Source organism: Prionailurus bengalensis, chromosome B2, assembly GCF_016509475.1.
Source record: "Prionailurus bengalensis isolate Pbe53 chromosome B2, Fcat_Pben_1.1_paternal_pri, whole genome shotgun sequence".
NCBI classification, from domain to species: Eukaryota; Metazoa; Chordata; class Mammalia; order Carnivora; family Felidae; genus Prionailurus; species Prionailurus bengalensis.
This window is the reverse complement of record NC_057349.1, coordinates 150,396,956-150,424,492: the sequence shown is the minus strand read 5'-3', so window position 1 is coordinate 150,424,492 and position 27,537 is coordinate 150,396,956. Positions and strand designations below refer to the sequence as shown.

Sequence of the window (27,537 nt, the reverse complement as noted above, 5' to 3'; positions counted from 1 at the left end):
TTAAAATCCGTGTGTGTAGGTATATCGTCTAAAAGCATACAACACCTTTAACACACTATTCGATTAATCATTTTTAAATAAAATAAGATATCCTATGTACCTTTAAAACTGTCATTTTTATGTTCACTTTTAGCAAACGTGGGTTTCAGAAAAAGCCTCCAGTAAAAACCACCTACTGTGGCCAAAAGAAGTTACACGGTGGATCCTCTTGTAACGTCCTCAGCAAATTACACAGCAGCAGCTTGCCATTATTTCAAGCAATTTTCACCATATTACAATCAGAATTAAATTTATATGGGTTTTTTTCTGGTACAAAAAGCACATAGAAACCTTGTATTTCTATGAACCTTAAGAATTTGCAACATTAAAATACAGAGCAACAAACCTCTGGGTGTGTAATTACAAGCTACGTTCACTGGTTGCCTCATGAGCAAGTTAATTATTGGCAGGTTTAAACAAGTTACAATGGAAGAAAACGCATTCTTGGAAGCATCACAGGTAAGACCTTGCACAAGAACATCCAATTCCACAACTGCACCCTGGAGAAACTCACCACCGATCCCGTTCTTCCGACAACAGAGAACCACATTCTGATCTCAGGACTACAGCAACTTCTCCAACAGAAGAAAGACACAACCGTCTGCTCCACTCCGCTTTCAACAGCAACCAACCCAGCTGGTCTTTCGAGACCCGGATCAGCACAGTTCTGAGCTGGACGTTAGGACACCGTATGGCATTTATCAACACGGACTGGAGCCAATGCCACATTCAGACTCTTACGTAACCAGTCAGCTCTGATTTTCGTTCACTTTGTACTTTATTAAACTTTAAAAAGAGCTAGAAAAATAAAGAGGGGATTGTTTGCATTTTACAAAATCCAAATTAAACAGGAAGCATCGTGCTGTCCCCCAGATGAGTAAGGAGCACACTAAACTTCCCCAAAAGCAACGTTTGAAAAAAGTAAACTGCACACACATACTGTCCCAATCATCTGGATTTCATAAAACTGAACCACAGTGTGGAAGGGGTGTCGGGGAGCTGAACATCAAAACATCGTCCAGGCTCACAGCAGCTAGCCACACGCTAATTAGGGAAAAAATCAAAAAAAGACTGGGCCAGATACAAAGACCACAACAGCTTACAGAGAAAACAAAATACACAGACACAAGTAAGAATTACTGGGGTAAAGCTAACCAGGGGGGCCCACAGGCCCCCGAGTGCAGAACGCAGAGCCGCAACGAGAGAACAAAATGACAGACGACAGCACTGGGTCAGATCTCTTCCGTGGCTCCTCTCGCTCGGTGCTGGCCTGCCTTGCACTTAAGATACATTCCTGAAATCTCGAAAACAGATCCGCTGGACCGCTGTAATTTACGCAGACCTGTGCCATGTGTCAGCGGCACCGTGGCACTTCAGCAAAGCCTGTAAACTCAATGACTCGTGATTTCTGTTGCCGAGCCTTCCTTTCCAAGTGAAGGCATTACAAAGAAGCTGGAGCAGGCAATCGGGCGTGCCTGGGATCCTCGAGGCTGCCGCCTCCTGGGACAAACAGGCGTCAAGGCCACATTCCCGCCTCCTACGGCGGCACGCTGGCCAGTCAGCTGACCAGGCTCCCAGAGCTCCGTCCTCTAGAGCATCTGCGAGCCGACGTCCACATCGCTCTCTGGCTCCGGGTGCGTCCCCTACGCCCACATGCGACCAGCTGCTACACAGTATGCTCACTCGCCCAGCCTCACAGGCACCCCCGACCTCTAACCTACCACCTTCGGGGCCGAACACCTGGCTCTCTCCCCACACCCCCACCCCCAGCTCAATGGCTGAGGGCGAGCCACGGGGTGGCCAGGGCGTCTCCCTTTCACCCACGAGAGCCGATGCATCAATCGCAGGGACAGCTGTCATTTAACAAGCCCTAGCACCTGTGACGCACTAGAGACACGATCCCTTTAGCACTGACCGGGACCAAGTGCCTGACCCTGTCTAGTGAACGTCCCACTGCTCCCCACCAACACGTGCCCTGGGCTGGCCGGCCGCCGTCCCCACTGCCACCTCCCCTCTGGAAAACCAGTGACAGACTCCTTACTCCTAGCTGTTTCGGCTGCACCTCTGGGCCCCTGGAACCCGTGCTCCGCAGAGAGCCGTACCCTGTTCACGTTCCACCTTTCTACGAACCCCTTCGATGGCGACTTCTTTTCCCTGTGACAAGACACACAACTCCATCAAGACCTCGGGGGCTTTGTAAGTGTCAGTGGGACACAGCCCCACTCCCCCACCGACCACCACCCCACGCCAGCTCTCCTGCCCTGACGGGACCTCCACAGCTGCGGCACAGGCCACGCGGCCCACACGCCGTAGCACCCGCGGGGGGACGACTCTGCTCTGCAAGAAGCGGCCTCACCTCCCCTGCCCCGGGTCCACCTTGGAAGGCGTGCCCCCCTCACTGTGCCCCGGCCACACGGCCGCGCCTCCGCTCGCCGCCTCCCACCTGACCAGCACCTGCTCACCCTGGAGGCTGCAGCTCAGTAGGCGCTTCCTCAGGGAGGCCGTCCTCGATCTCTACTCTGCACTGGTGTTTAGACAGTCCGTTAAGCACCCTTGGATCAATACCGACCTCTGATGCCATCCGCTCATTTGTATTGTTTTGCCTCATCCCGCAAGTGATCGAGGGATCACTGATACAGGCTCGGTGGGAGAAGAAAATAGAGCCAGGAGCACGCTCCCCTTTATTAAATCTATTTTATAATCTGATGGATAAACCACCTTAGCGTTAAATCTGGAATCCTTTCGAGAAACTATTACTTTTCTTCTAGTTCTAAATTTATACTTCCACTGTGGAAAGTATTTAAAAAGACCAGAAACAAGAAGAGTGTTGAAATGCTAGGAATGCTGGAGAGAATGCCACCTTCCCAGTTTTGGAAAGGACCCCTCCACCCCCACCGCCTGCTGAGTGAGGCGCTCTGCTTTCTGGCCCTGCTCCCAGAGGGGACGCCTGTGGCTTCGGCAGGGGGAGACGAAGGGGAAGAGAGTAGGTTTATTTCAGAAACCGGGTATCAGCTGGTCTGCTACAGATGCGGCCCCGGCCATGCTCTCCTTGCTGGCTGTGGGTGGTAAAAAGGTTGATCTTTGATTTCTACCTAGCTCCTGTGTTCTTCCTATTCCCCAAGAAGCCCCAATTCTAGAATCCTATGTCCCAATTAGAAATACTAACACTGGTATTTTCCATCTACAAATCTCTCTTTTTTAAACGTCTTAGTACAGAAAATACCACCAACAAAAACCTAGAGTTCTAAAGATGAAAACGTGAAAATTACACTCTGTTTTCACACAAGAGGCACTCGACATTCTCTCTTGGAATAAATGTTACCCTAACAACTAACTACCGCTTTCCTACGAAGCTTCCTCCAATATTGGCGAAAATAACAAAAGACCTCATCTTAAGATTACTACTTACCTACCCCAAAGCTAAGTCCTGCATATTCCAAACTATGTGAGGCTAATGGGACTCAGTCACTGTGCTACGCTGGTTTCTTACCACAAATGCTTTTGTAACATCAAGGATTCCAGAGTCGTTTCTATTTTTACGGCAAAAGCACTTTGTACTGACTACGCGGAGAGAACAGCGTTTTGCCGTGCTTCCTCGCATGAACGTGAACACACACAGAACGCACAGGCGCTCGGCAGAGGCGGCCAAGTGCAGGGGGCCACCAAGAAGACACGAGTGCAGCTGTGTGGCCAGCAGCCACGACGGTGGGCGCGGGCCGGGTGCAAGCAGCCGTCGGCACTGGTCCCGGCTCGGCAGCTCCGCGCAGAGACCTCCTCACGGGGCCTCACCCGTGCCCCCACTGCCTCACTGCGGTTCAGTCCTTTCGCCGCCCCGGTCTATTAAAGGGCTCCTCCTGACATTGAGAAGACTGTCCTCACTGCCTGCCGTCTGACCCTGAGCAGGAACCACTCCTTGGGGGAGAACCAGGGCGCCGGCACCCTCTCCCCGTCCCCTCACCCGCAGGTGCAGGTAAGCGACGAGAGGCGCGACTGGGGCTCCGATGTGTCTCCTTGTCCTAACCACGCAAGAACGGGGGCTGGGGGCCAGCCAGGGAGAGGGCCGGGGGTGCCCGAGGCGGCCTCCCTGTGTAGATGATGCCCGTCCTGTCCACATGGCAGGGTGCCAGAGAGAGAGAGGATCAGAGCCACTTACACGTAAGACAGACTTAAATCTTCAGCAAACAGGTAGTTCTGTACTGGAAGATAATTTTTTAAGCCGGAAAAGATGGAGTCGCTGATAAATGGTAGCTCCTATCACCCCACAGATGAGTGTTTCAAATCCCAAGAGGAATATTTGAAAGAGGATTTATACACACCCCAGAAAATATAAAGGTTAAAGGTTTCCGGTGTATCTGATTGCTGCAAGGTAATTTTTTATCCTAACACTTTTTTTCCCTCAAAATGGGCACCTGATTCAGTTGGGCAGCAAAGACAAAACAGTCCACATCTAAGGGTGACCCCATGTAAGCCGGTGCTTTGGAACCAGACCGCTGTGCCCCACACAGCACCTTCCATGCACACCCAGCAGGCGGGCGCTCGCCTCGGCCAGCTGACTGCCAGCTGGAATCCCCCCGTGGCCCCCCGTTCCCCTATCGGTCCTTACACCACAGCCCTGCGCGACACGGCATCCTGAGACACCAGCTCCGTCACGTCCCTTTCATCTCTCTTTGGGGACAAGACACAGTGCGGAGGCCTCGCTCGTCAATCAAGAATCTCGACTCCCTGACTCCCAAAGCACGGGGCTCTCCCTGGCAGTGTAGGGGCAGGTCCCCAGCCCCCAGGCCCGGTTTGCTCCATCCCTGCCTGTTCCCAGTGCGTCCCCTACTCCTCCCTTCCCGGTACTCGCTATGCGGCGGGAAGGCTTCCCTCCTGATGCCCCACGCGGGCAGCTGCACCTGCCGGAACAACGCGCAGCCCGGGCTGAGGACGCCCTCCCCCCCTTCCCACCCGCCCGTAAGAGGGCACCTGGACACGGGAACCAGAAGTCTCTCGTGTGCCTCTCGCCCCGCTCTGACCATGTGCGAGACCCATCTCCTATTTCAAACCCAGGAATCCCCCTCCTCCCACACCGGGGCTCTCTTGCCTGTCGCGGCGCGTCACGTCTTGACTCAGTCTGCTCCTCGGGAGCACCGGCCGCCCCACGTCGAGGTCGCACGCCCTCCAGCCCCGGCTTAAACTGAGAGCAGGCCAGCCCTCGGTTAAAGGAGCCTGAGCACGGCGGTCCCGGCCGCAGAAACAGCCCAGAAACAGGACCGCACACGCACCCGGCCCACGGGCGGGGAACGACGCCCCCGCGTCCCGCCGTGGCCAACAGCTGATTCAAGGTCTCAGGAATGTGGTGTGCCAACTTGCACGGTGCCAACTCCGTCCTACCTTTGCCGCGACAATGCTGAGGCCCATTCCGTTTTGCTTTTTGAGAGTCACAGTGATTATTTCAGGTTCTTTCCGCAGAGGCTGAGCCTGAAGAATAAAAACAAAGGTGTGTCTTACGGCTGAAACGAAGCGTTTCTAGACTCACCACCTCCTGACCTACGCAGTGATCCTACGCACCGGGGCGCACAGGACAGAGGCAGGGGGCAGAGAGCGGGAAGAAGACCAGTCAAGGAGTACAGATACTCTTCGTGCGTGAAGCCAGTACAATAGGTGTCCATATTCGTGTCAATACCTTGAAGATGAATCTAGTCACACATGCTACTTAAACGTGTTTCGAGAGCCTAATTTCTCCAGCAAAACTAAACTTCCATCACTACCAGATTAGAAAAACCCAACCACAGAGACAATACCAAGTTTTCACTTTATTACCTTGCAAAGTAAACTACTAGGTGTTTTTTAAAGAAGCAATTTAGACTCCTTTTACACCACCTATGGGGAGGTCAGCAAACAACCGCTGCCACCAACGTCCCCGTCTCTCGGGAAGATACGGCTGTCATTTTATCTTAGCAAACACACAACAACCACACAATGCCGCGGCAGTGCCCGCAGTGCTGGGTCACTACGTTGCGTAACAGACCCGAAGGAGCCAAGTCGCGGCTCGATGAGACACGCGGATCATTTCAAGATCCGTAACCGAAGGAGAACGGGGAATCACCCACTGCAGTTACGTCATACGCAAGTCGCACCTCACACGGAGGATAAACAGAGCTGAAGAAGAAAATCACCAGCGCATACACACTAAGGGAGAATTTAATCAATTAAGAGCACTAAGTACAAAGGCACACTGCCAACAAGTGGTAATTACACATGGCTTCTAATTTAGGACCAAGGTCAGTGAGAGAATAGTTTAAGGAAAATAAACAATGGGTGACGTTACAGTTTTTTTTTTTTAGATTAAGACCTGGAATCTCCCGAGGGGTCTCGGAACGAACTAGAAAGATGAGGAATCCCTGATCTCATCTACCAAGGTACTTCTTTCCTGTAAAATCTGGGAACCATAACTGCTGTTGCGTGGGACTCGCGAGTATGAGAGGCACGTGCGTGGTGCCAGCAGTTAGCGCCTATCCGGGCGACTATCAACTAAGTCAGGTGCTGGAGATACGCACTCAAATCTGAAGTAGGCTACTGTGCCACGATAAAAAGTCCCTTTGAATTCAATACACAAAATACACAAAACGCTAGCTTACGTGAAGTATTACCACCTCACGGAAATCTACGTTTTCTTAGAAATTATATATAAAATGGGCAAAACGTTTGGACTGACTACTGATTAATAACTGGGATAGTATAATGAAGTCCCGTGGCTGTTTTCACACGGCAGAATCTCTAAATCTTGGCTGGGGCACACGGGGCCTACCCCATGCCTTCTGGGGACAGGCGGGCAGTGAATAAATGGCCACATCTCATCACAGGTAACGCACTCACGCCCTACCCACAGGAATCTTGACAAAGTATGGTTACGTTTGTTGTTCCTTTGAACCCTGAAGTGGTTTAAAAGATGAAAATGGCAATTATAGCAAGATATTTAAACTGAGCAACTCAACCAAAGTTCAAGGAGGAAAGATTTCATTTGTTTCTGTTTTTTCTGCACTCGTAGGTTAATGAAAGACATGTCAGTACATGTCACGTTCTCAGGCATGGAAAAACATTCTTTGTTGTCTAAAACTCCTTGTAGGGAGCAAAGGAGAATCTTCCATAAAATGTATGAAGCTAACAAATATGGGGATTGACTACTCTTTCAAAAGATACAAAATGTTAAGTGATGTGATACAAACTTAATACAGGGTAGAACTATAAGGAGAAAATATTTTTACCAAAGAAAAATATTCCCTAATAAAATTCATTAAGGCTATTGTATTAATATGTGTTTAAAAACACGTTGTTAATTAACAGTAAGACTGGTATAGCTGTGAGCAGAAATATTTTTTAATTTTAAAAGTATCATTTGTTTATGGAAAAAAGTGTATAAACATGGCATGGGAAAAATATACATAAATCATAGTTTCAGATTTTTAAATAAAATTGGTACTTAAAGGTGTTTTTTAGGGCCTCCTGACTGGCTCAGTCGGTGGAACGTGTGACTCTTGATCCTGGGGTTGTGAGTTCAAGCTCCACAATGGGTGTAGAGCGCACTTAAAAATAAAATCTTAAAAAAAAAATGATTAAAAAATTTTTTTTATCACAACACTCTCTACAATCAAGGAACGGGTTTGCATTCCATTTTCGAATCATAAGGAATACACGTCGGTCTCTATCCCGCCCATCACCCTTCACAATACTTGCCAGCTCTGTGTTCTCACGCAGAAGATGGCTCTCATAATCTGCACCTTCAAAATATATCGTCCAAGTACCTGGTGAACGTGCATGAGGAATTAACCTGCAAAACCCTAAGGAGAAAACAAGCAAATTATAAAACTGAAAAGTAAAGCATGTCAAAACAATCTTCGAGGGGCACCTGGGTGGCTCAGTTGGTTAAGTCCGACTTCAGCTCAGGTCATGATCTCGCGATCTGTAAGTTCGAGCCCCGCGTTGGGCTCTGTGCTCACAGCTCAGAGTCTGGAACCTGCTTCAGATTCTGTGTCTCACCCTCTCTCTCTCTGCCCCTCCCCTGCTTGCTCTCAAAGATAAACATTAAAAAAAAAAATTAAAGAAAAAACAAAAACAATCTTCAAGAAGGGAAGCAACATTAAGCATCAAATACTTAGTATCTAGTAACAGCATTTACTTTTCTTACTCTACACCTTTATTCCCTCTCAAAATGGTCTTATCAGATAGTTAAAATCATTATTTTTTGGTCTAACGGATCAACATCAAGACGAAAAGTGAAACTGGTCTCCCCTCCTGCCCCCCCCCCCATTTATTTCCAAAGAACTTTTCTCCTTACTTCTTGGAGAAATGACTGAATTATGCTGTCCCTCCTTCCTTGCTGACCTGTGTGTGCTCCTGTGTGTGGGCGATGCCCTGCACAGCGCGACCAGGGACAATGCTAATGCAGGTGTTTGCCTCTAGTCAGGCGGTATGGTGATGGCCAGGGTGTCACGTGCCCTGTGTGGTGGTTCTGCAGGCGGATGGGCCCCTACTCATTCATTACCCTCTGTCCCAATTTCCGTACTAGTTCCCTAAAGCTCTTACAAATAGATCTTAGAACCATTTTGTAATGTTTTAAGGAAAATCTTTGGTATTCCCATAATGAACAAACGGTATCTTTACAAAAGTAAGCCTTTCAATTTATGTCATTCTTCATTGAGATCTTATTCTGTGTTTCCCAGAAATTTCTTGACAAAGTCGTATCACACAGGCCTTGCACAGTTCTTAAATTCTCTGCACGGCAGTCTCATTATTATTAGCAGTTAGTTAGCAGCTCTGAAGAGCACCCCCCCCGCCAAAACGTGTGCTCTTCAGCGGCCCTCCCGGCCCCAGGGCGCCCTGAGGACCCAGGACTGGGCAGAGTCCCAGTAGGTGCTGGCGGGCCCTCTCCCACACTAGGATTCCACCAGTAAGGAAAGTGTGGCTATCTGGGGGCACTTAGGACTTTTTTTTGCGGTAAAGGGAAAAGGAGACGTCACAATTACTTGGTTAAGATAAAGATATAAACGTGTAGTCTTTTTTTGTTGTTAAATCACTGTTTCAATCCAGTTTCATTCAAATAAAACCTGCAACTTCTCTCTCTCCTGCTTTAGGGAATTCTAATACTCATGTAATCGATTAGCACACTTTTGAAATTAACAGTTTTCGGGGCGCCTGGGTGGCGCAGTCGGTTAAGCGTCCGACTTCAGCCAGGTCACGATCTCGCGGTCCGTGAGTTCGAGCCCCGCGTCGGGCTCTGGGCTGATGGCTCAGAGCCTGGAGCCTGTTTCTGATTCTGTGTCTCCCTCTCTCTCTGACCCTCCCCCGTTCATGCTCTCTCTCTGTCCCCCCCCAAAAAAAAAAAAAAAAACAAAACATTGAAATTAACAGTTTTCATCATTTTCCTATTTTTTCAAACGCCGGGGTTCCACAACAAGGCTGGGTCATACGTCAAGCAGACAGTTTCTGCTGCCTCAGCTTAAGGAACGCATCTCAGGTCAGGTGTGAGTCCGAGCTGGTTTTACAGCCTTCTCTCACAGAACTGCAGGATTTGACAAAACAAAAGGAATATACACTGAGAGGGCACAGTAGTTCTTTATTTGGCTTACAAAGAATTAAGCTTGAAGAATCAAAAACACTGATGTCATAAAAGAAAACACCCAGTTCTTTGTAAGTCTTTTAAAGGCATCTGTGTAATAGGCTGTGTTACCATCTAACACATACGAAATGATGTGGGGATGCCAAGACCATGATGAAATATCACCTATGTCCTGAAATCAATCATGCAAGGGAGCCTCAGGGGAAGGCACGAGGTGCACTTCACCATCAAGGCAAGACCGGAGTCTTCCCAGCTTGGCAAACCTCTCTAGGGCACGTACCCCAACACTGACAGCTGTGCACACACCACAAATTACACGTACGCATCCGAAGAATGCTAGTAAATGAGTCTTCCCTGGTGCTCGTTCTCAAGGAATTAATGAGAAGCGGGGCTTGTTGAGCCCTGGGCGCCCAGCAGCCCGCCGCTAGGTGCTGAGGGGTACGCGGAACCTGACCCTGGACGGACGTATTCCCGCGCTTCAAGTGCTCTCACAAGAACCCTAACCAAGAGAACACAGCAGCCCTTGTGGAAAAGTGGCTTCAGTGCAAGGAGGAGGCTGAGTTTTCTTGACAAAGGGCTGCCTGATGCGGATTTAAAGTAACGAGCAGCAGCAGCGGGGAGCAAGGCACAGGGGCGTCCGGGGCCGTACGACGCGCGGTTCAACGCTGACAACGAGGTCGAGAACTAAGACCACGTGCAGGTGGCTTATCGTGCTTGGCCACTGGTGTGCTTGATCCTGGAGGTGGTGGGGCCGAGCTGGGGGCAGGAGAGCCAGCAAGCCCAGCGCTGACGGGCCGGCCGGCCGCGGAGGGCCGCAGGGAGGAGGAGGTCTGGGAAGGCACCCGTCATCACCTCCCCGGGTGTGTGAGGTGCTGAGGAAACACGGCTGATGGGTGTGGTGCCAGAGACCAGCTCAGCCCCAGCCTGCCGGGACGTGGGGTCCCCCGACAGGAGCCGTGGCCCCAAGAGTCCCAATCTCGACCGCAGCTTTCTTAGACGCATGCTGCGGCCCAGACCCCCTTCTTCCCTGCTCACACAGGCTCCGTGCCTGCCCCTTCATCCTTCCCACGAGGTTCCTTCAAGCGGCACAGGCCGCCTCGCCTCCGCCTCCCCGAGCCCACGGTCACCATCCCTGGGGGGGAGGGGGGGGCTCCAGCCACATTTGCTGGGGGACGTAGAAGCACATAACCCTTCCGTTACAAGCAGCAGCCTTTGTGAAGTGAAAAAATTTTAAACCGTCAAGATCTTTAAAAACATGAGAATCTATGTATTGTAGCAAGTGGAATATTCGGTGAGATTACAAATCACGCTACATTTATATACTGATGGACATAAAACCTTAACTTTGCTATTAGTGTTTTTGTTTAAACAAACTCTGAATTTTGAATCTATCTTTCTACTCATCTGAGCTCTGCGGTACAAAATACGGCAGCAGACTGGGACTGCAACTTGGCCTAATTTAAAAGTTCATGCTTCGGGTCTAAGTGTGGCATTTTTATCCACATGCACCAACAATACGTAACAAGGCACAGGATCAAAGCAGGGACGCACGCTGCCCGGAGACGAGACAGGCTGGAGCCTGGCCAACAAGCACGTGGCAGGTCCCCGCGGGCACTGGGCACGGTGACGGCAGCGGCCACACCGGAGGCTCACTCTGCCACTGAGCGCCTGCTCGGTCCTCACGACAATCCCACGAGGGGCACGCCATCCATGTGGCCGTTTCACAGAGGGGAAGTCACAGGTGACGAGGTTGAGGTCACGCCTCAGACCGTCCGATTCCAGACCCGGTGCCGCCCCGACACGTCTGCCGCGTCACCCTCCAGGGACGATTCCGTTCCAGGCCCACAAGAAACCAAGGGAGGAGCAACCAAAGGCCCTTCCTACCAGCCCAGCAGACGTGTGGCCGTGACACCGAGCGTGCACAGCAAGTGCCCTTGGTGGCTGCACGTTTCTGACCCCTTGTCGCCGTGGAGCGCTCACTCCCGAGCCCCAGAACACAACCTTCTCGGAAAGCACGGGGTGGGTGCACGAGACTGCACGTGAGGACGCGGCACGACCAGTTCTCACTTGGACCCGGGCCGCGGTGCAGACCGCAGGCGCAGCAAAGGCGACTCACCTCTCTGGCACAGAGGGTCCAGAAATTCTTGTAAACCGTTTGGAACGTTCCTGACGACGTCACAAGAATAGCCGTCTTCCGGCAAAAGAAAAGGCAGCTGCAGATCAGGGTCCTCTTCCAGCTGCACCTCCCGCCCATCACTGCGTGCCAGCTCGTCGGCCGTGTTTTCGGCCACGGCCACGACATTCTCTATCAGGTCCTGGGGGGGAAAGGAAGGCACGGGTTAAGAAGACACGCCACGGGTGCAGCGGGCTAACCGTTCAAAGAAGTTCTGTCGTTCGCGCGGCTACACGCTCCGGCAGGGCTGCGGAGGGAGGGTGAACGTATCGATTTGCACACCACCAGTTCGCAGAGCAATGGAACGTTGACGGGGTACGCGCTTTTAACACGTGAACAGAAAATGTTTGTTCCCCTTTTCAAGGGTAATCGTCTTCTCCTTGCAATTTTTTCACATCCACTTGCTAATAGTCCAATTTTTTCAGAACGTTTAATGACAGGAAAGGCTCACACAAGGGTGAGTGTGAACAGGATAAAACCACGCACTCGCAGCCGACAGAGGGAAGGTCCCAGCCCCTCACTAGGCAGCTCCGTGGACAAGTGCACCGGCTCATGGAGCGGAGGCCTCCCCGTAGAAGCAACCGCCCCCCCGCCCCCCGCCCGCACCCAGGATCAGCCTCCCGGGCCCGTGCCGCCACAGACACACCTGTCTTCTCTGGAACCCGGACAGGTGGTGGCGCACTGTATCCGCAGCCACTTGTCCCCTGTGAACGGGGTGGCTGCACCGCGCTCCCACGTGCCGTGTGTTGGCCGGCACCTGTGGGTTTCCCACCCTGGGCTACTCTGTTCGAGTCCTTCCTTGGCATCAACCCAGTCCCACAGGTGGACACATCCCCCCCCAAGAACTGCCCCTCTCAGGAGGCCTGCGGCGAGCAGACGGGGTTCAGCTGTGACCACAGCACCTGCCATCTTCCTCTCTCTACAAACAGGGCCGTGGTGCACACCAGGGGCCAGGCTTCTACCAAGAGGCACAGATGCCAAAACGGGGTTCTTACCAGCCGACCTCCACACAGCTCGGGGAGGCCCCTGGGCCGCTTGCTGTTCGCAGCCCGTGGGGGGATGTGACGTGGGGCTTCGCGCCCGTGGCAGAGGCCTGGGGGCCTCTGAGCCTCAGAGGTCACAGTGGTGAGCCCGTGAGCCAGGGTGACATCTCACCTCCCTCTCCTCTGTCCTTTCAACGTCTTTCCAAGAACCTAATTCCCTGAATTAAATCCCTCCCTACTTTAAATGCTCGTGGAGTTTCTATTTTGTTTTTTTTTAACATTTATTTTATTTATTTTGAAAGCAAGAGCGAGTGGGGCAGTTGCAGAGAGGGAGAGGGGGAGGGAGAGGGAGAGAGAGAATCCCAAGCAGGCTCCACACTGTCAGTGCAGAGCCCAACACAGGGCTCGAACCCACCAACCGTGAGATCGTGACCTGAGCCGAAATCCAGAGGAACACTTAACCGGCTGAGCCAGCCAGGCGCCCCTAGTTTCTACTTCTTGTACTAAACCCTAACAGCTACACCAACAAAAATGATCTTATGAGATGATTAAGCATATTAGCTTATTTGTTAAAGAAAAAAGATAACTATTAAAAGCCCCCTAACTGGAATTTCCCTATGCGAACGTGTGTCGTGCCGTGTGGCTAACATGGCGCCTCACTCACCGTGGGGATAAAGGGCTCATCAGGCGCACAGTGGTAATTCTGTAGCAAGGCCTGCAGCTGCAGTGAATTTAACTTAAAGCAGGTGCTGTTGATATTTGGGGTGTCCTCAGGAGCGTATTTATCCATGGTGAGCAAAGTGGTCGCCTGGTCGGAAGAGTAACAGGAGATACGATTCAGGAATAGTTCACAACCGTTTCCCCCGTACGTAATGCTTAAAACAGTAAGAACTTGCTAATTTCATTTTGAAACGCGGAATCTTTTTCAGTAAACACACTTCTATTGACATTGAACTGAGCGGAAAAACATGGTCTAGCAAGGGTTTAGATAGCCTCATAATTTTACTAAACATATACACATTTATATTTTACTAAAATACAGAAACGTAAATGACATTCAATTCTTTATGTTCACAAAACTTTTAAAAAATTCTGAGAAGCTTAAAAGTTTACGTAACTAGTCCGATGACCAATTACTGGGGTCTGAATGAAGTTTCCCTGTAATGACCTTTCCCACAAGCAGCTCCCGCCACGCGAGGAGGGTAGCAGCCTCCTTTGGTACTAAATTACCTTAAAAGAGATTCAGAAATTGAGAAAAAATACAGAATTATACTCTGTGATAATAAAAGTGTTGGGTTTGAGGTTGTGGATCCTCGTTCCCTCGATTGCGGAGCTGTGGTTTCCGGTCACTGGCCGTGCAAGGGCTCCTGGAGAACGAGTCGGGCCCGCACTGTCGTGTGCGCCTTGGTCCCCTTCTCCTCCTCGTGCTCCTGTCCTTTGGGAGGTGGGGACTGCCAAGCGCTACGTTCAGACCCTTCTCTTTATCTTCCGTACATCTACTATGGGTTTTTGCTTTGTGCTCTCCCGGCTCCACGTGACGAAGAGCAAATTATTACCCAGTTTTTGGCTGGAATCCACCTTTCAGGAAGGACTTTTATGAAATACACCTACTGGTCTCAGTAAAAAGAACCTCTGAACGACATCTATGCTACTGGTTACAACCTGTTATGGGCTGAACTGTGGCCCCTAAAGTTCATATGCTGCAGTCCTCACCCCGTTACGTCAGAATGGGGCCTTACTTGGAGACGGGGTCATGGTGGAAGGAAGTGAGGGCGGCAGGTCTAACGCGACTGGTGTCCTTACAAACAGTGCACATCTGAGACACGCACGCACAGAGGGAAAACACCCTGAAGATGCAGGCAGAGAACCACCTTGCCGACACCTTGGTCTTGGACTTCTGGCCTCAGCAACCGTGAGACCGTGTCTGTGGTCTAAGCACCGAGCTTGGGGTACCCTGTTACAGCGACCCAGACACACCAGTACAGCACGTGAAAAACCCCAACGGGGGCTATGGAGGCCGTGCCGAACCCAAGTTCTCACCCCGCACTGAATGAGAGACGCTCGTAACGACGTCCATGAACCTGCGCGAGGAGACTCGATTCAGCCCACCTGCACTATCCGGCTCAGGTGACAGTCGGCCGCCAGCTCTAATCCCTGCTTCTCTGCCCAGGCTTCCACGTGCCCCAGCTGCTGGCGGATGATCGCCCCCCAATAGTGAGAGCACAGTCCCGACTCGGGGTCGGTCACCAATCTGTTGAAGAGCCACATGTTGATGAAGTGGAAGAGCTGAGAGAAAAGCTGGATGGTCAGAGCAGCATTGACCCTGCAGCGCCTCAGCAGCGCCATCGCTCCGGTGAGCGTGTGCAAGACGTCATCTGTGCAGAGATACGGGATGAAAAGACGAGTCTGTGAATCAATGGTGCACTTGAGAAGACAGCGATTACGGTAATAATACCAATTTAGTCATGTTGAAGATACTAATCTATTCAAACAGGAAGGAGTCACACCCACACGGGTGTTAACTACACTTAAGTTCACCCTAGGAGACTTTTTGAAAAACAGTCACATATAACACCCCGTGCTCATGCCAACAAGTGCCCTCCTCGATGCCCATCACCCATCTAGCCCATCCCGCCCACCCACCTCCACTCCAGCAACCCTCAGTCTGTTCTGTGTTTAAGAGTCTAATTTGTCTCCTTCTCTGGTTGTATCTTATTTTGCCTTCCCTTCCCCTATGTTCATCTGTTGTGTTTCTTAAATTCCACGAGGGAAATCATATTCGTCTTTCACTGACTTATTCTGCGTAGCATAATACACTCTAGTTCCATCCACATTGTTGCAAGTAGCAAGACATCATTCTTTCTCATCACCGAGTAATATTCCATTGTATACAGATACCGCATCATTTTTTTAATTAATTTTTTTAACGTTTATTTATTTTTGAGACAGGGAGAGACAGAGCATGAACTGGGGGGGGGGGGGGCGGTCAGAGAGAGGGAGACACAGAATCTGAAACAGGCTCCAGGCTCTGAGCTGTCAGCACAGAGCCCGATGCAGGGCTCGAACTCATGGACCGCGAGATCATGACCTGAGCCGAAGTCGGCCGCTTAACCGACTGAGCCACCCAGGCGCCCCGAGATACCACATCATCTTTATCCATTCCTCAGTTGATGGAAATTTAGGCTCTTTCCATACTTTGGTTATTGTTGATAGCACTGCTATAAACACTGGGGTGCATGGGCCCCTTCGAATCAGCATTTTTGTGTCCTTCGGATAAATACCTAGTACTACAATTGCTGGGTTATAGGGTAGTTCTATTTTTAATTTTTCGAGGAAGCTCCACACTGTTTTCCAGAGTGCCACACCAGTGTGCATTCCCACCAACAGTGCAAAAGGGTTCCCCTTTCTCCACATCCTTGCCAGCATCTGTTGTTGCCTGAGTTGTTAATATTAGCCATTCTGACAGGTGTGAGGTGGTATCTCACTGTGGTTTTGGTTTGTATTTCCCTGATGATGAGTGAGGTTGAACATGTTTTCATGTGTCTGTTAGCCACCTGGAGGTCTTCTTTGGAAAAGTGTCTGTTCATGTCTTTTGCCCATTTCTTCACTGATTAGTTTTGGGGGGGGGGCAGTGTTGAGTTTAAGTTCTTTACAGATTTTGGATACTAACCTTTTATCCAATATGTCATTTGCAAATATGTTCTCCTATTCTGTAGGCTACCTTTTAGTTTTGTTGATTGTTTCCTTTGTGGTGCAGAAGCTTTTTCTCTTGATGACATCCCTATAGTTCACTTTTGCTTTTGTTTCCCATGTCTCTGGAGACATGTCAAGTAAGTTGCCTGCAGGTGAGGTCAAAGAGGTTGTTGCCTGTTTTCTCCTCTAGGATTCTGATGGTTTCTGGTTTTAATTTTAGGTCTTTCACCCCTTTTGAGCTTTTGTGTATGGTGCAAGACAGTGGTCCCAGTTCATTCTTTCGCAGGTTGCTGTCCAGTTTTCCCAACACCACTTGCTGAAGAAAGTCTTTTTTTCCACTGAATATTCTTTATTGCTTTAAGATTATCTGGCCATATGTTTGTGGGTCCATTTCTAGATTCTCTATTCTGTTCCATTGAACTGTGTGTCTGTTTTTGTGCCAGTACCACATTGTCTTCATGATTAAAGCTTTGTAATACAGGTTGAAGTCTGGAACCGTGATGCCTATAGCTTTGGTTTTGACTATTCGGGGTCTTTTCTGGTTTCATACAAATTTTAGAATTGTTTGTTCTAGCTCTGTGAAGAATGCTGTGTTATTTTGATAGGGATTGCACTGAATATATAGATTGCTTTGGGTAAGTATCAACATTTTAACAACGTTTGTTCTTCCAATCCATGAGCATGGAATGTTTTTCCATTTGTGTCCTCGATTTCTTTTATAAGCTCTCTGTAGTTTTCAGTGCATAGATCTTTTACCTCTTTGGTTAAGTTTATTCTTAGGTATTTTATGGGTTTTGATACAATTGTAAATGGGATCAATTCCTTGATTCTCTTTCTGCTGCTTCATCATTGGTGGACAGAAATGCAACAGATCTCTGTATACTGCTATTACACACTGCAACTTTGCTGAATTCATGTATCAGTTCCAGCAGTTTTTTGGTGGAGTCTTTGGGTTTTTCACAGAGTATCATGTCTTCTGCAAAGAGTAAGTTTGATTTCTTCCTTGCCAATTTGAACCCCTTTTCTTTTTGTTGTCTGATTGCTGAGGCAAGGACTTCCAACACTGTGCTGAATAATAGTGGTGAGAGTGGACATTGTTGTTGTGCTCCTGACCTTAGGGGGAAAGCTCTGTTTTTTCCCCATGAGGATATTAGCTGTGGGTCTTCCATATGAGGCCTTTATGATCTTGAGGTGTGTTCCTTATATCCTTTTGACACTTTTTTTATCAAGAAAGAATGCTGTATTTTGTCAAATGCTTTCTCTGTATCTAGTAAGAGGATCCTGTGGTTCTTATCCTTTATTAATGTGATGTATCACATTGATTGATTTGTGGATATTAAACCAGCCTTGCAGCCCAGGAATAAATCCCACTTGCTCATGGTGAATAATTCTTTTTATGTGTTGTTGGATTTGGTTTGCTAGTATCTTGTATGAGAATTTTTGCATCTGTGTTCATGAGGGAAATTGGTCTGTAGTTCTTTTTAGTGGGGTCTCTGCTCTTGGAATCAAGGCAATGCTGGACTCAGAATGAGTTTGGAAGTTTTCCTTCTGTTTCTGTTTTTTGGAATAGTTTCAAAAGAATAGGTGTTAAGTCTTCTTTAAATGATAGAATTACCCTGGAAAACCACCTGGCCCTGGACTGCTGTTTGTTGGGAGTTTTGATTACTGATTCTATTTCTTTAATGGTCATGGATCTGCTCAAACTTTCTATTACTTCCTGTTTCAGTTTTGGTAGTTTTTATGTTTCTAGGAACTTGTCCATTTCTTCCAGATTGCCCAATTTGTTGGCATACAATTGCTCACAATGTTCTCTTATCAGTGTGTTTTTGTGGTGTAGGTTGTGATCTCCCCTCTTTCATTCGTGATTTTATTTATTTGCATCCTTTACTTTTCTGATAAATCTGGATACGGTTTATCAATTTTGTTACTTCTTTCAAAGAATCAGCTCCTGGTTTCATTGATCTGTTCTAGTGTTCTGATTTCAAGACAGCTGATTTTTGCTCTAATCTTTATTTTGCTTCTTCTGCTGGTTTTAGGCTTTGCCATTCTTTTTCCAGCTCTTTTAAGTGTAAGGTTAGGTTGTGTATTTGAGACATTTCTTCCTTCTTTAGGAAGGCCTGGATTGCTATATATTTCCCTCTTATGACAGCCTTCGCTGTTTTCATTTTCATTGGCTTCCATCACTTTTTAATTTCCACTTTAATTTCTTGGTTAATAACCCATTCATTCTTTAGTAGGAGATTCTTTAATCTCCCAAGTATTTGTGGTCTTTCCAATTTTTTTCTTGTGGTTGATTTCTAGTTTCATAGTGTTATGGTGTGAAAACATTCAAGGTATGATCTCAATCTTTTGGTACTTATTGAGGGCTGATTTGTGACCAGTATGTGATCTATTCTGGAGAATGTTCCATGTGTACTCAAGAAGAATGTGTAGAATGAAATGCTGCTTTAGGATGATGTGTTCTGAATAGATCTGTTAAGTCCATCTGGTCAAGTCATTCAAAGCCATCATTTTCTTGTTGATTTTTCTGCTTAATCTGTCCATTGCTGTAAGTGGGGTTCTGAAGTCCCCTATTATTATGGTATTATTGTCAATGAATTTATGTTCATGATTCATTGATATATATATTTGGGTGCTTCCAAGTTGGGTGCATATTTACAATTGTTAGATCTTCTTGGTAGATAGACTCTTCAGTTATAATGCCCTTGTTCATCTCGTTACAATCTTTGTTGTAAAATCTAGTTTGTCTGATATAAAAATGGCTACTCTGGCTTTCTTTTGACAACCATTAGCATGACAGATGGTTCTCCATCCCCTTACTTTCAAATCTGCAAGTGCCGTAAGGTCTAAAATAAGTCTTGTAGGCAGCATACAGATAGGCCTTTTCTTATCCTTTCTGATATCTTAGGTCTTTTGGAGTATTTAGTCCATTTACATTTAGAGTGATTGAAAGATATGAATTTAGTGCCATGAATTTAGTGCCATGTAGTGCCGCCTGTAGAGCTAGGTGTTTCTGGTGATGTTCTCTGGTCCTTTCTAGTCTTTGTTGCTTTTGGTCTTTTGTCTTTTCTCCAAATAGTCCCCCTTAATATTTCTTGCAGGGCTGGACAGTGGTCACAAACTCCTTTAGTTTTTGTCTAGAAAACTCTCCTATTCTGAATGACAGCCTTGATGGATATAAAACTCTTGGCTGCGTATTTTTCGGATTCAGCACGTTGAATATATCCTGCCACTCCTTTCTGGCTTGCCAAGTATCTGTGGACAGATCTGCTGTGAACCTGATTTGTCTTCCCCTGTAGGTTAAGGACCTTTTTTTCCCCCTTGCTGCTCTCATAATTCTTTCCTTGTCTGTGTTTATTGTGAATTTGACTATGATCTACCTTGGTGACGGTTTGTTTGTGGTGAACCTAATGGGAGTTCTCCATGCTTACTGGATCTTGATGTCTGTATCCTTCCCCAGGTTAGGGAAGTTTACAGCTATAATTTGCTCACATAGACCTTCTGACCTTTTTTCTGTCTCTTCATCTTCTGAGACCTCTAGGATTCGAATGTTATTCCTTTTGAATAAGCTGCTAAGTTCTCTAAGTCTTGTATCGTCATCTTTTGCATTTCTTTTTTTCTGCTTCATTATTTTCCATAATTTTTGTTATTTTCCACAATTTCATCTTCTACCTCACTGATTCGCTGCTCTGCTTCGTCTATCCTTGCCATTGTGGCATCCATTCAAGACTGCATCTCGGTTATAGCATTTTTAATTTCAGCCTGACTAGATTTTAGTTTTTTTATCTGAGAAAGGGATTCGCTGGTGTCTTCTATGTTGTTTTTCAACCGCAGTTAGTATTCTTATAATCGTGGTTTTAAATTCTAGTTCAGACATCTTATATCTATGTTGATTAAGTCCCTGGCTCTCATTTCTTCCTGTTCTTTCTTTTGGGGTGAATTCTTCCATCTTTGTCATTTTGCAAGAAGAAAAAAATTATAAAATAAAAATTCAAAACAAAACAAAAATCAAATAAAGGAAGCTATATCCTAAGTGTGTTTCAGTCTGCTTATTGAAAGAAGCTTTATGGAAGAGAGAAAAAAGAGACAGGAAAGAAAAAAAAAAGTAAAAAGGTCAGGAAATTAAAAGACATTTTAAAATCGTAAAAGAAAATAAAAATAGATTGAAAAAATTTTTAAAATAAAAAAGAATTTGCTCTTTCTGTACCCAAGAGGACAAAAAGAATGAGGAAAGAAAAAAGATTTAAACAAAAACAGAAGCAAAGAAAACAAATAAGTGGGCCAGCAAACAATGAAAACCAAGTGAAGTTACATCCAGTTTTCCCTAGAACTGAAACTATGAAGCCCTCTATAATCTGTACACTAAACAGATGGAGGGACTTGTGCTGGTCTTCTGGGGGATGTGCTTGGTTGGTACGTGTGATGGCTCCATTCTCTACTAGATGCCACTGCTTAGCTTAGCTTCTGGGGTGGATCAGGAAAGGTGGAAATGGCTTCACCCAGCTCCTAGTCTCTGGTGCAGGAATCTCGCACTCTCACCAACCTGCAATCAAGTACGCCTCCTTTGTCTCAGGCCTCTGTCCACTTCCTGCCTCTACCCTGTCAGTGTCCAAGCCGTCCCTTCCAAAGTTTCATCAGGCAGCACCTCCCTCCAGAGTTTCATCTCAGATGGGATTGTGTTTCAAAAGTCCATACTTCACCAAAATCTACAAAGAGCTCACCAAACTCCACACCCGAAAAACAAATAACCAAGTGAAGAAATGGGCAGAAAACATGAATAGACACTTCTCTAAAGAAGACATCCAGATGGCCAACAGGCACATGAAAAGATGCTCAACGTCGCTCCTCATCAGGGAAATACAAATCAAAACCACACTCAGGCATCACTTCACGCCAGTCAGAGTGGCCAAAATGAACAAATCAGGAGACTATAGATGCTGCAGAGGATGTGGAGAAACGGGAACCCTCTTGCAGTGTTGGTGGGAATGCAACCTGGTGCAGCCACTCTGGAAAACAGTGTGGAGGTTCCTCAAAAAATTAAAAATAGACCTATCCTATGACCCAGCAGTAGCACTGCTAGGAATTTACCCAAGGGATACAGGAGTGCTGATGCATAGGGGCACTTGTACCCCAATGTTTATAGCAGCACTCTCAAAAATAGCCAAATTATGGAAAGAGCCTAAATGTCCATCAACTGATGAATGGATAAAGAAATTGTGGTTTATATACACAATGGAATACTACGTGGCAATGAGAAAGAATGAAATATGGTCCTTTGTAGCAACGTGGATGGAACTGGAGAGTGTTATGCTAAGTGAAATAAGCCATTCAGAGACAGACAGATACCATATGTTTTCACTCTTATGTGGATCCTGAGAAACTTAACAGAAACCCATGGGGGAGGGGAAGGGAAAAAAAAAAAAAAAAAAAAAAAGGTTAGAGTGGGAGAGAGCCAAAGCTTAAGAGACTCTTAAACTGAGAACAAACTGAGGGTTGATGCGGGGGGGGGGGGAGGGAGCGGATGGTGGGTGATGGGTATTGAGGAGGGTACCTTTTGAGATAAGCACTGGGTGTTATATGGAAACCAATTTGACAATAAATTTCATGTATTGAGAAAAAAAAGAAAGAAAGAAAAAGCAAAACTCCATACTTCAGAGACCCCTGTGCCTTGGACCCATGTCAACTCTCTGGGGGAGGGTCTTGCTGAGCAATGGCAGGGTACCGGCTTGCCTCCGAAAATGTCCATGCAATCACTGAGCAGCAACAGCTCTGAGATTATAGCAAATCACAACACACAGCTGGTGTCAGGTGTTGCCACACCCTGTCCTCTTTAGGTCTCAATACCAGCAAACATGGCTGCTCTCCGGGGTCCACTGGGACCTATGGGAAGAGGTCCTATGGCCTCTACCAGATGCACAGTGAGAGCTAGTCTTAAGTCAAACAGATGGTAGTTACAACTTCTTAAAGAATGCCAAATCAAATAGGTCATCTCATTTATTTGTAAGATACCTTCCTCTTGTGTAGATTAAGTATTAAAATAAAGTTAAACAGGAAGGAGGGAAGAAGGAAAGCAGAGGCAGGGAGAAGGAGGAATAGAGGAAGAAGGGAGAAAACAATATTCTAACCTATTTTTGGTCTTTGTAGACTGTTCTCTTCAGGGTCATCCAGAAAAGCCGGCATGTAGTTATTCAGTTCTGACTGAAGACAATGAACCAGATATCTGAAAATATGTGAACAATTTTAATAACCTCAGCAGGATACACTGCCATTGTCAGACAGGGCTTCACAGACGAAACAGCTTTACACGTTCCATAACATTTTCCATTTAAAATATAGTTTTACTCTCAGGATTCTTGAAACATAGCTCAATAACTTCATTTTACTAAATCAACACATCTGGCATGTATTTATGCTTCTTGATATTCACCTCCAGTTAGGGTAAATAAAAACCTTTAAAAAATCTCTACGGAATAGTGTAATCTCTAAGAACGTGTTCCTTACTTAAACGCCATTTGAACCAAGTGTGCTAAAACATCTTGGGCGTCCAATGTGATTCGACTAAGATCTCGGTCCTGCTTAATGAAGTTGAGAAGCTCAGATGCATTGGCCATCCAGAAAGCAAGTGCCCCTGCGATATTCTTCTGTTTCTGTAGATAGAACACATTCCTATAAGCAACCCCAAGACAAAAAAAAAAAAAAAGAATGAAAATAAAAAGGAATGCTCTTGAAAAGCTGCTGAAGATAGACCAGTACCTTCCCATTTTCACCAAGGTATTTACCACAGATACCAGATATTTGCAAAAGAATTTGGATACATATATAGCAATGGAATTGCAACCTCTTCTTGGGATTCATGTATGGATACATGGATCCGATCAGCTACAATGCAAAAACAGAGATACCAAATCATACAACACCCAATTGGAGATCGTGCTTTATCTGGTAATCTGTGAAGTACACACGCATCTATCCATGGTTACCCACAGCCACCCTGATACTCGCAGTCGCTGGCTGAGATGCCGAGCAACTCAGTATCAAGTACTGATCTATCACATCATCTCCCGACCACATGTGCAGGCCAGGCAACTTCAGATGAGATCCAAAGAATAGGAACCAAGGATAAACGAGAAAGAGGAGAAACAGAACTTTTGTCATTTCATATCCACACTGAGTGCATTAAGCAGAAATTATGAAATGCCGATAAAGGTTGCACAGTCAGAAAAGGATTTAGTACTGCATGTTTCAGTTGCTGAATGAGTGTTATGAACCGCCCAGTCCGCTTGCTGGAGTGTTGTGTTTTGACATGGAAGCAGCGCGAGAAACTCAGCTAAGCCGACACAGCCAGGACCAGTTCCCAGCAGCGCATCCTACCTGATCAACCTGGTCTACTTCCTGGAGAGAAACAGACGAGGGGAAATCAAGCAGAACGAGAGAAAGAAACTTGTAAACAATCATGATAGTTTAAAAAAATCAAAACACTAATATGAAGGCACGACATGAAGGTACGACATTTAGTTATGTTATTCCCAAATTACACATTCATTCACGGTTCGGAAGCATCTCTGGAAGTACGTGACATAAAGGATTAGTTTTATGTTCTTAGAGTGGCGCAAGTGAGCGACCTCCAGTTTATACAGGGAAGGTGTTACGATATACACACAAACACACTGATCTACTTAAAAGATTTATAACACAAAGGACTTAACGTCTTTTAACGATATTGTGTGTCTGACTAGCTAAAGGTACACGAGAAGAGTGTCTATCCCCTGGATTAATAGGATGAAAGAGACAGAAAAGACCAACAGTAAAAAACAAAACGAACAAAAAAACTAAGAATTAAAAAATGTATAAAAAACATAACCATACTAAAATGGAACAAACTCGTTTCTGAAAGGTTTTTACGAATTAAAGCATTTCCTATAGTTCTTTCCCAAAATTTTAGGAGTTCTCTAATCACAGATTAACCCGAAATCTGAAGTTTAAAAGACCTGTTTTGATAATGATGATCTCACTGACTAGTTCAAATTCAACAAGACAAAGTCTATCAAAAGTAGTCTGATGACAGGAGTTTCCCCAATTTGAAACAGGCTTCAGAAATGCAAACATGACGGAAGACAATGGCTTTGAACCAAAAGGAAATCCATGTTTGTTTATAAATTACTAAGAGAGAAACACAAAATGGTGTCCAAATAAAATGACAACACTTTTTATCTACTTCCTCACTTGGGTAAAAGAATCATAAGCCCATTACATTCTTATGCTAACCACTCAAACCTAATAGAAACATTTCTTGAAAAGTTGTGGCCTTTGACAACAATTCTCAAGGAATTAACAGATTAGTTAGCTCAAGCTATCCTCACAGGAGAAAAACAACCCAACTGTCTAATCACATTGCTTAATGATACATAATTAGAGTTTTATATTTTATAGCTGAATAATAGCACTCATCAGGGGTTTGGGAAAACTTTTTTAAAAATCTGTAAATTTGGGGCGCCTGGGTGGCGCAGTCGGTTAGGCGTCCGACTTCAGCCAGGTCACGATCTCGCGGTCCGGGAGTTCGAGCCCCACATCAGGCTCTGGGCTGATGGCTCAGAGCCTGGAGCCTGTTTGTCTCCCTCTCTCTCTGCCCCTCCCCCGTTCATGCTCTGTCTCTCTCTGTCCCAAAAATAAATAAACGCTGAAAAAAAAAATTAAAAAAAAAAAAATCTGTAAATTTACTTCTAAGGACTTTAAATCTTCAAATTGTGATCTGGCAAACTGCTATGCCAATTTGATCCACCACAGGTGAGGACGACTTAAAAAGAAACAAACCATTCTACAGAGAAAATACCCTTACTTCTTCAAACTTCCAAAACAGTCTTATGAAGGAATCTGAACAGGACTTTCATCATAACTGAGAAATGTCATGTCCATCACACCTACCCAAGTGCTATCGAAAAACCCAGAGAGTTCCCACCAGCATCATATGCTCCTTATAAAAAGGGCAAACGCCTCTGTAGAGCCCTTACACAATTCTGGGCGGGGGAGGGTTATGAGGGAAGCAGCTGAATGGGCGGACAGGAATTGGGTTGGTTGACAGAGAAGTTCTGGAATCAGAAGGGGCGGCCGCACAACACTGAACGACCTAAATTCTGCTGAATTAGTCGCTTTAAAATGGGTAGTTTTACCTTCCTGTGAAATTCATCTCAACAAAGTGTTTCTTAAGTCTAAGAAAACCCACAAGTGTCAGTACTTTCTCACAACTGTTGCACTTTTAAGGATTTTTACCCTGCTCATGACGTTACCACGTAGTTTACTTTCCCTTATTCTAACACTTGTAGAAAAAACAGACCTTTACGTTCCTTTTCAACTTTTCAAGCTCTACAATTTTCAGTGCTACTTCTAATAGCTTTCATTTCAGAAAAGCCCCTCAAAGTCGAACACGTAAGCACACGGAGACACGGCGGAACTGGCTTCGCCGACACATGCGAACAAGAAGCACGCGCACTGAAGCAGCGGGGCCCGGCGTGCTGGCGCTTACCTGAATCACCCCCTCCATCATGCTCACCATCTTGTTGACTATGGCAATCACTTTGTGAGTACGCTCTGTAGGACTGACATCGGGTCTGTACTGGCTCGACAATACATACCGACATGCCATATATAATACATATGTAGGTGACAACTTAAAATGGACTGTAGAGCTATTAGTATAATTTATAATGGCAGATAAAAATGAATCTTCAGCTGTGAAAAGATTTCAAAAAAGAAGAAAAAGAAAAAAAAGAACAAAAAAAAAACCCATGAAAATCAGATGGAGAAAAATGGAACAAGAAATAATTCACTAACAATGGAATCTGAAATTACTCACAACTTTCCCTGAATTCAATGCTTGCAGGCAGTATGAGTTCAGGCCCAAGAGCATCCTGAGTTCTGAAAAAAGAAAGAGGCCGCCTCTTAACATCAGATCACATGGCTACTGACAGTCAACCTATGCGTGTTTCTGCAACTATTTTCAAAATCTCTGCACGGTTCGTACACATAATAAAGAGCCCAATGACTTGTTTTCACATGGAAACCATTCAAATATGCAGATGAGCGTACTGGGAGTGGTCCTACCCCTACACCTCACGGAGGTCGGTTCCTTGCAGTATCTGCTTCCATCGAGAGAACAGACCCGACCACGATTCTCTATTATGCATGAAGACTGTGCACAGCGGGGCGACCAGGCTGCCGCGCACCTGCCACGGCAACGGCTCGAGTAACAATGCAAAGACGCTGCTGGGAGACACACAGGAAAACTAAACCACAGTGAGCTTGAAACGGAGCTCTTACAAAGGAGAACAAGTTGCTAAGAGCCAGACGCTGCCCTTCTCTTCTGATAAAGGTTACCCAAGACGATTCCTACAGACCCTTTCGGTCGCTGAGTATTAGCATTTCTCAAGCTCACAGTGAAGCACACCTTTAAAAAAAAAAAAAAAGGCCTCCTACTCACTTTTTTTAAAGTCACATAAATTCCACGTTTCATCATCTAGCCTGACACTACAAACACAAGGAATTGCCAAGAAATAGAAACCAAGAGCAACTATAATTGGTAACCCTTGTAAGAATTAGCACTAATGTTTATGTGTTTCCAGGCATCCCGATCAAAGTAATTCAAAGGTTAGGTACATTTCGGTTTCTCTAAGAGTTCTTCAAATAGTGGGTCACAATGTCCCCACGGGTAGGATCAAAGGTTCACGGTCCTGTGAAAGTCTCCTTTCAGTATGAATACATGCATATGGAGGTTATGTGTCCACCAGACACGATGTAAAATACGACTGATTCTGTGTTGCATATTGGTCAAACAACGTCTGAAAGCCATTAATAAGCACAGAATTTCTACAATGTGTAAGACGAATAGTTACCAATCCGATTTAGATCTCCTCACTGCTGCAGTTACACTGTCCTCCACAGCGTTCAGTTTAGTTGTTCTTTCGCGCAGACACGGGATTCGAATCTCAAGCAATTTAATTATTACTCTAAGTTAGTCTGCTACTAACTACATTTTGTGTAGAACACAGGTAAGTCCC

At 46.3% G+C, this 27,537-nt stretch overlaps 1 protein-coding gene across 18 annotated transcripts in view; it reads right to left on the bottom strand.

Annotated features, from left to right (window-relative positions):
- The window catches only part of AFDN (afadin, adherens junction formation factor), a 141,917-nt gene that overhangs the window by 33,311 nt on the left and 81,069 nt on the right, over nt 1-27,537 (bottom strand). For 10 of the 18 annotated variants that reach the window (XM_043592748.1, XM_043592755.1, XM_043592751.1 and 7 more), the window contains 10 exons: nt 26,337-26,398; nt 26,007-26,212; nt 23,858-23,878; nt 22,988-23,133; nt 22,612-22,706; nt 14,903-15,168; nt 13,458-13,601; nt 11,754-11,952; nt 7,756-7,859; nt 5,413-5,499 (listed from right to left, as the gene is read on the bottom strand). In XM_043592748.1, the coding sequence (XP_043448683.1) occupies nt 5,413-5,499; nt 7,756-7,859; nt 11,754-11,952; nt 13,458-13,601; nt 14,903-15,168; nt 22,612-22,706; nt 22,988-23,133; nt 23,858-23,878; nt 26,007-26,212; nt 26,337-26,398 (1,330 nt within the window). The remainder of the gene's footprint in view (nt 1-5,412; nt 5,500-7,755; nt 7,860-11,753; nt 11,953-13,457; nt 13,602-14,902; nt 15,169-22,611; nt 22,707-22,987; nt 23,134-23,857; nt 23,879-26,006; nt 26,213-26,336; nt 26,399-27,537) is intronic. The other 8 variants (XM_043592752.1, XM_043592758.1, XM_043592760.1 and 5 more) reach the window with 1 other exon arrangement.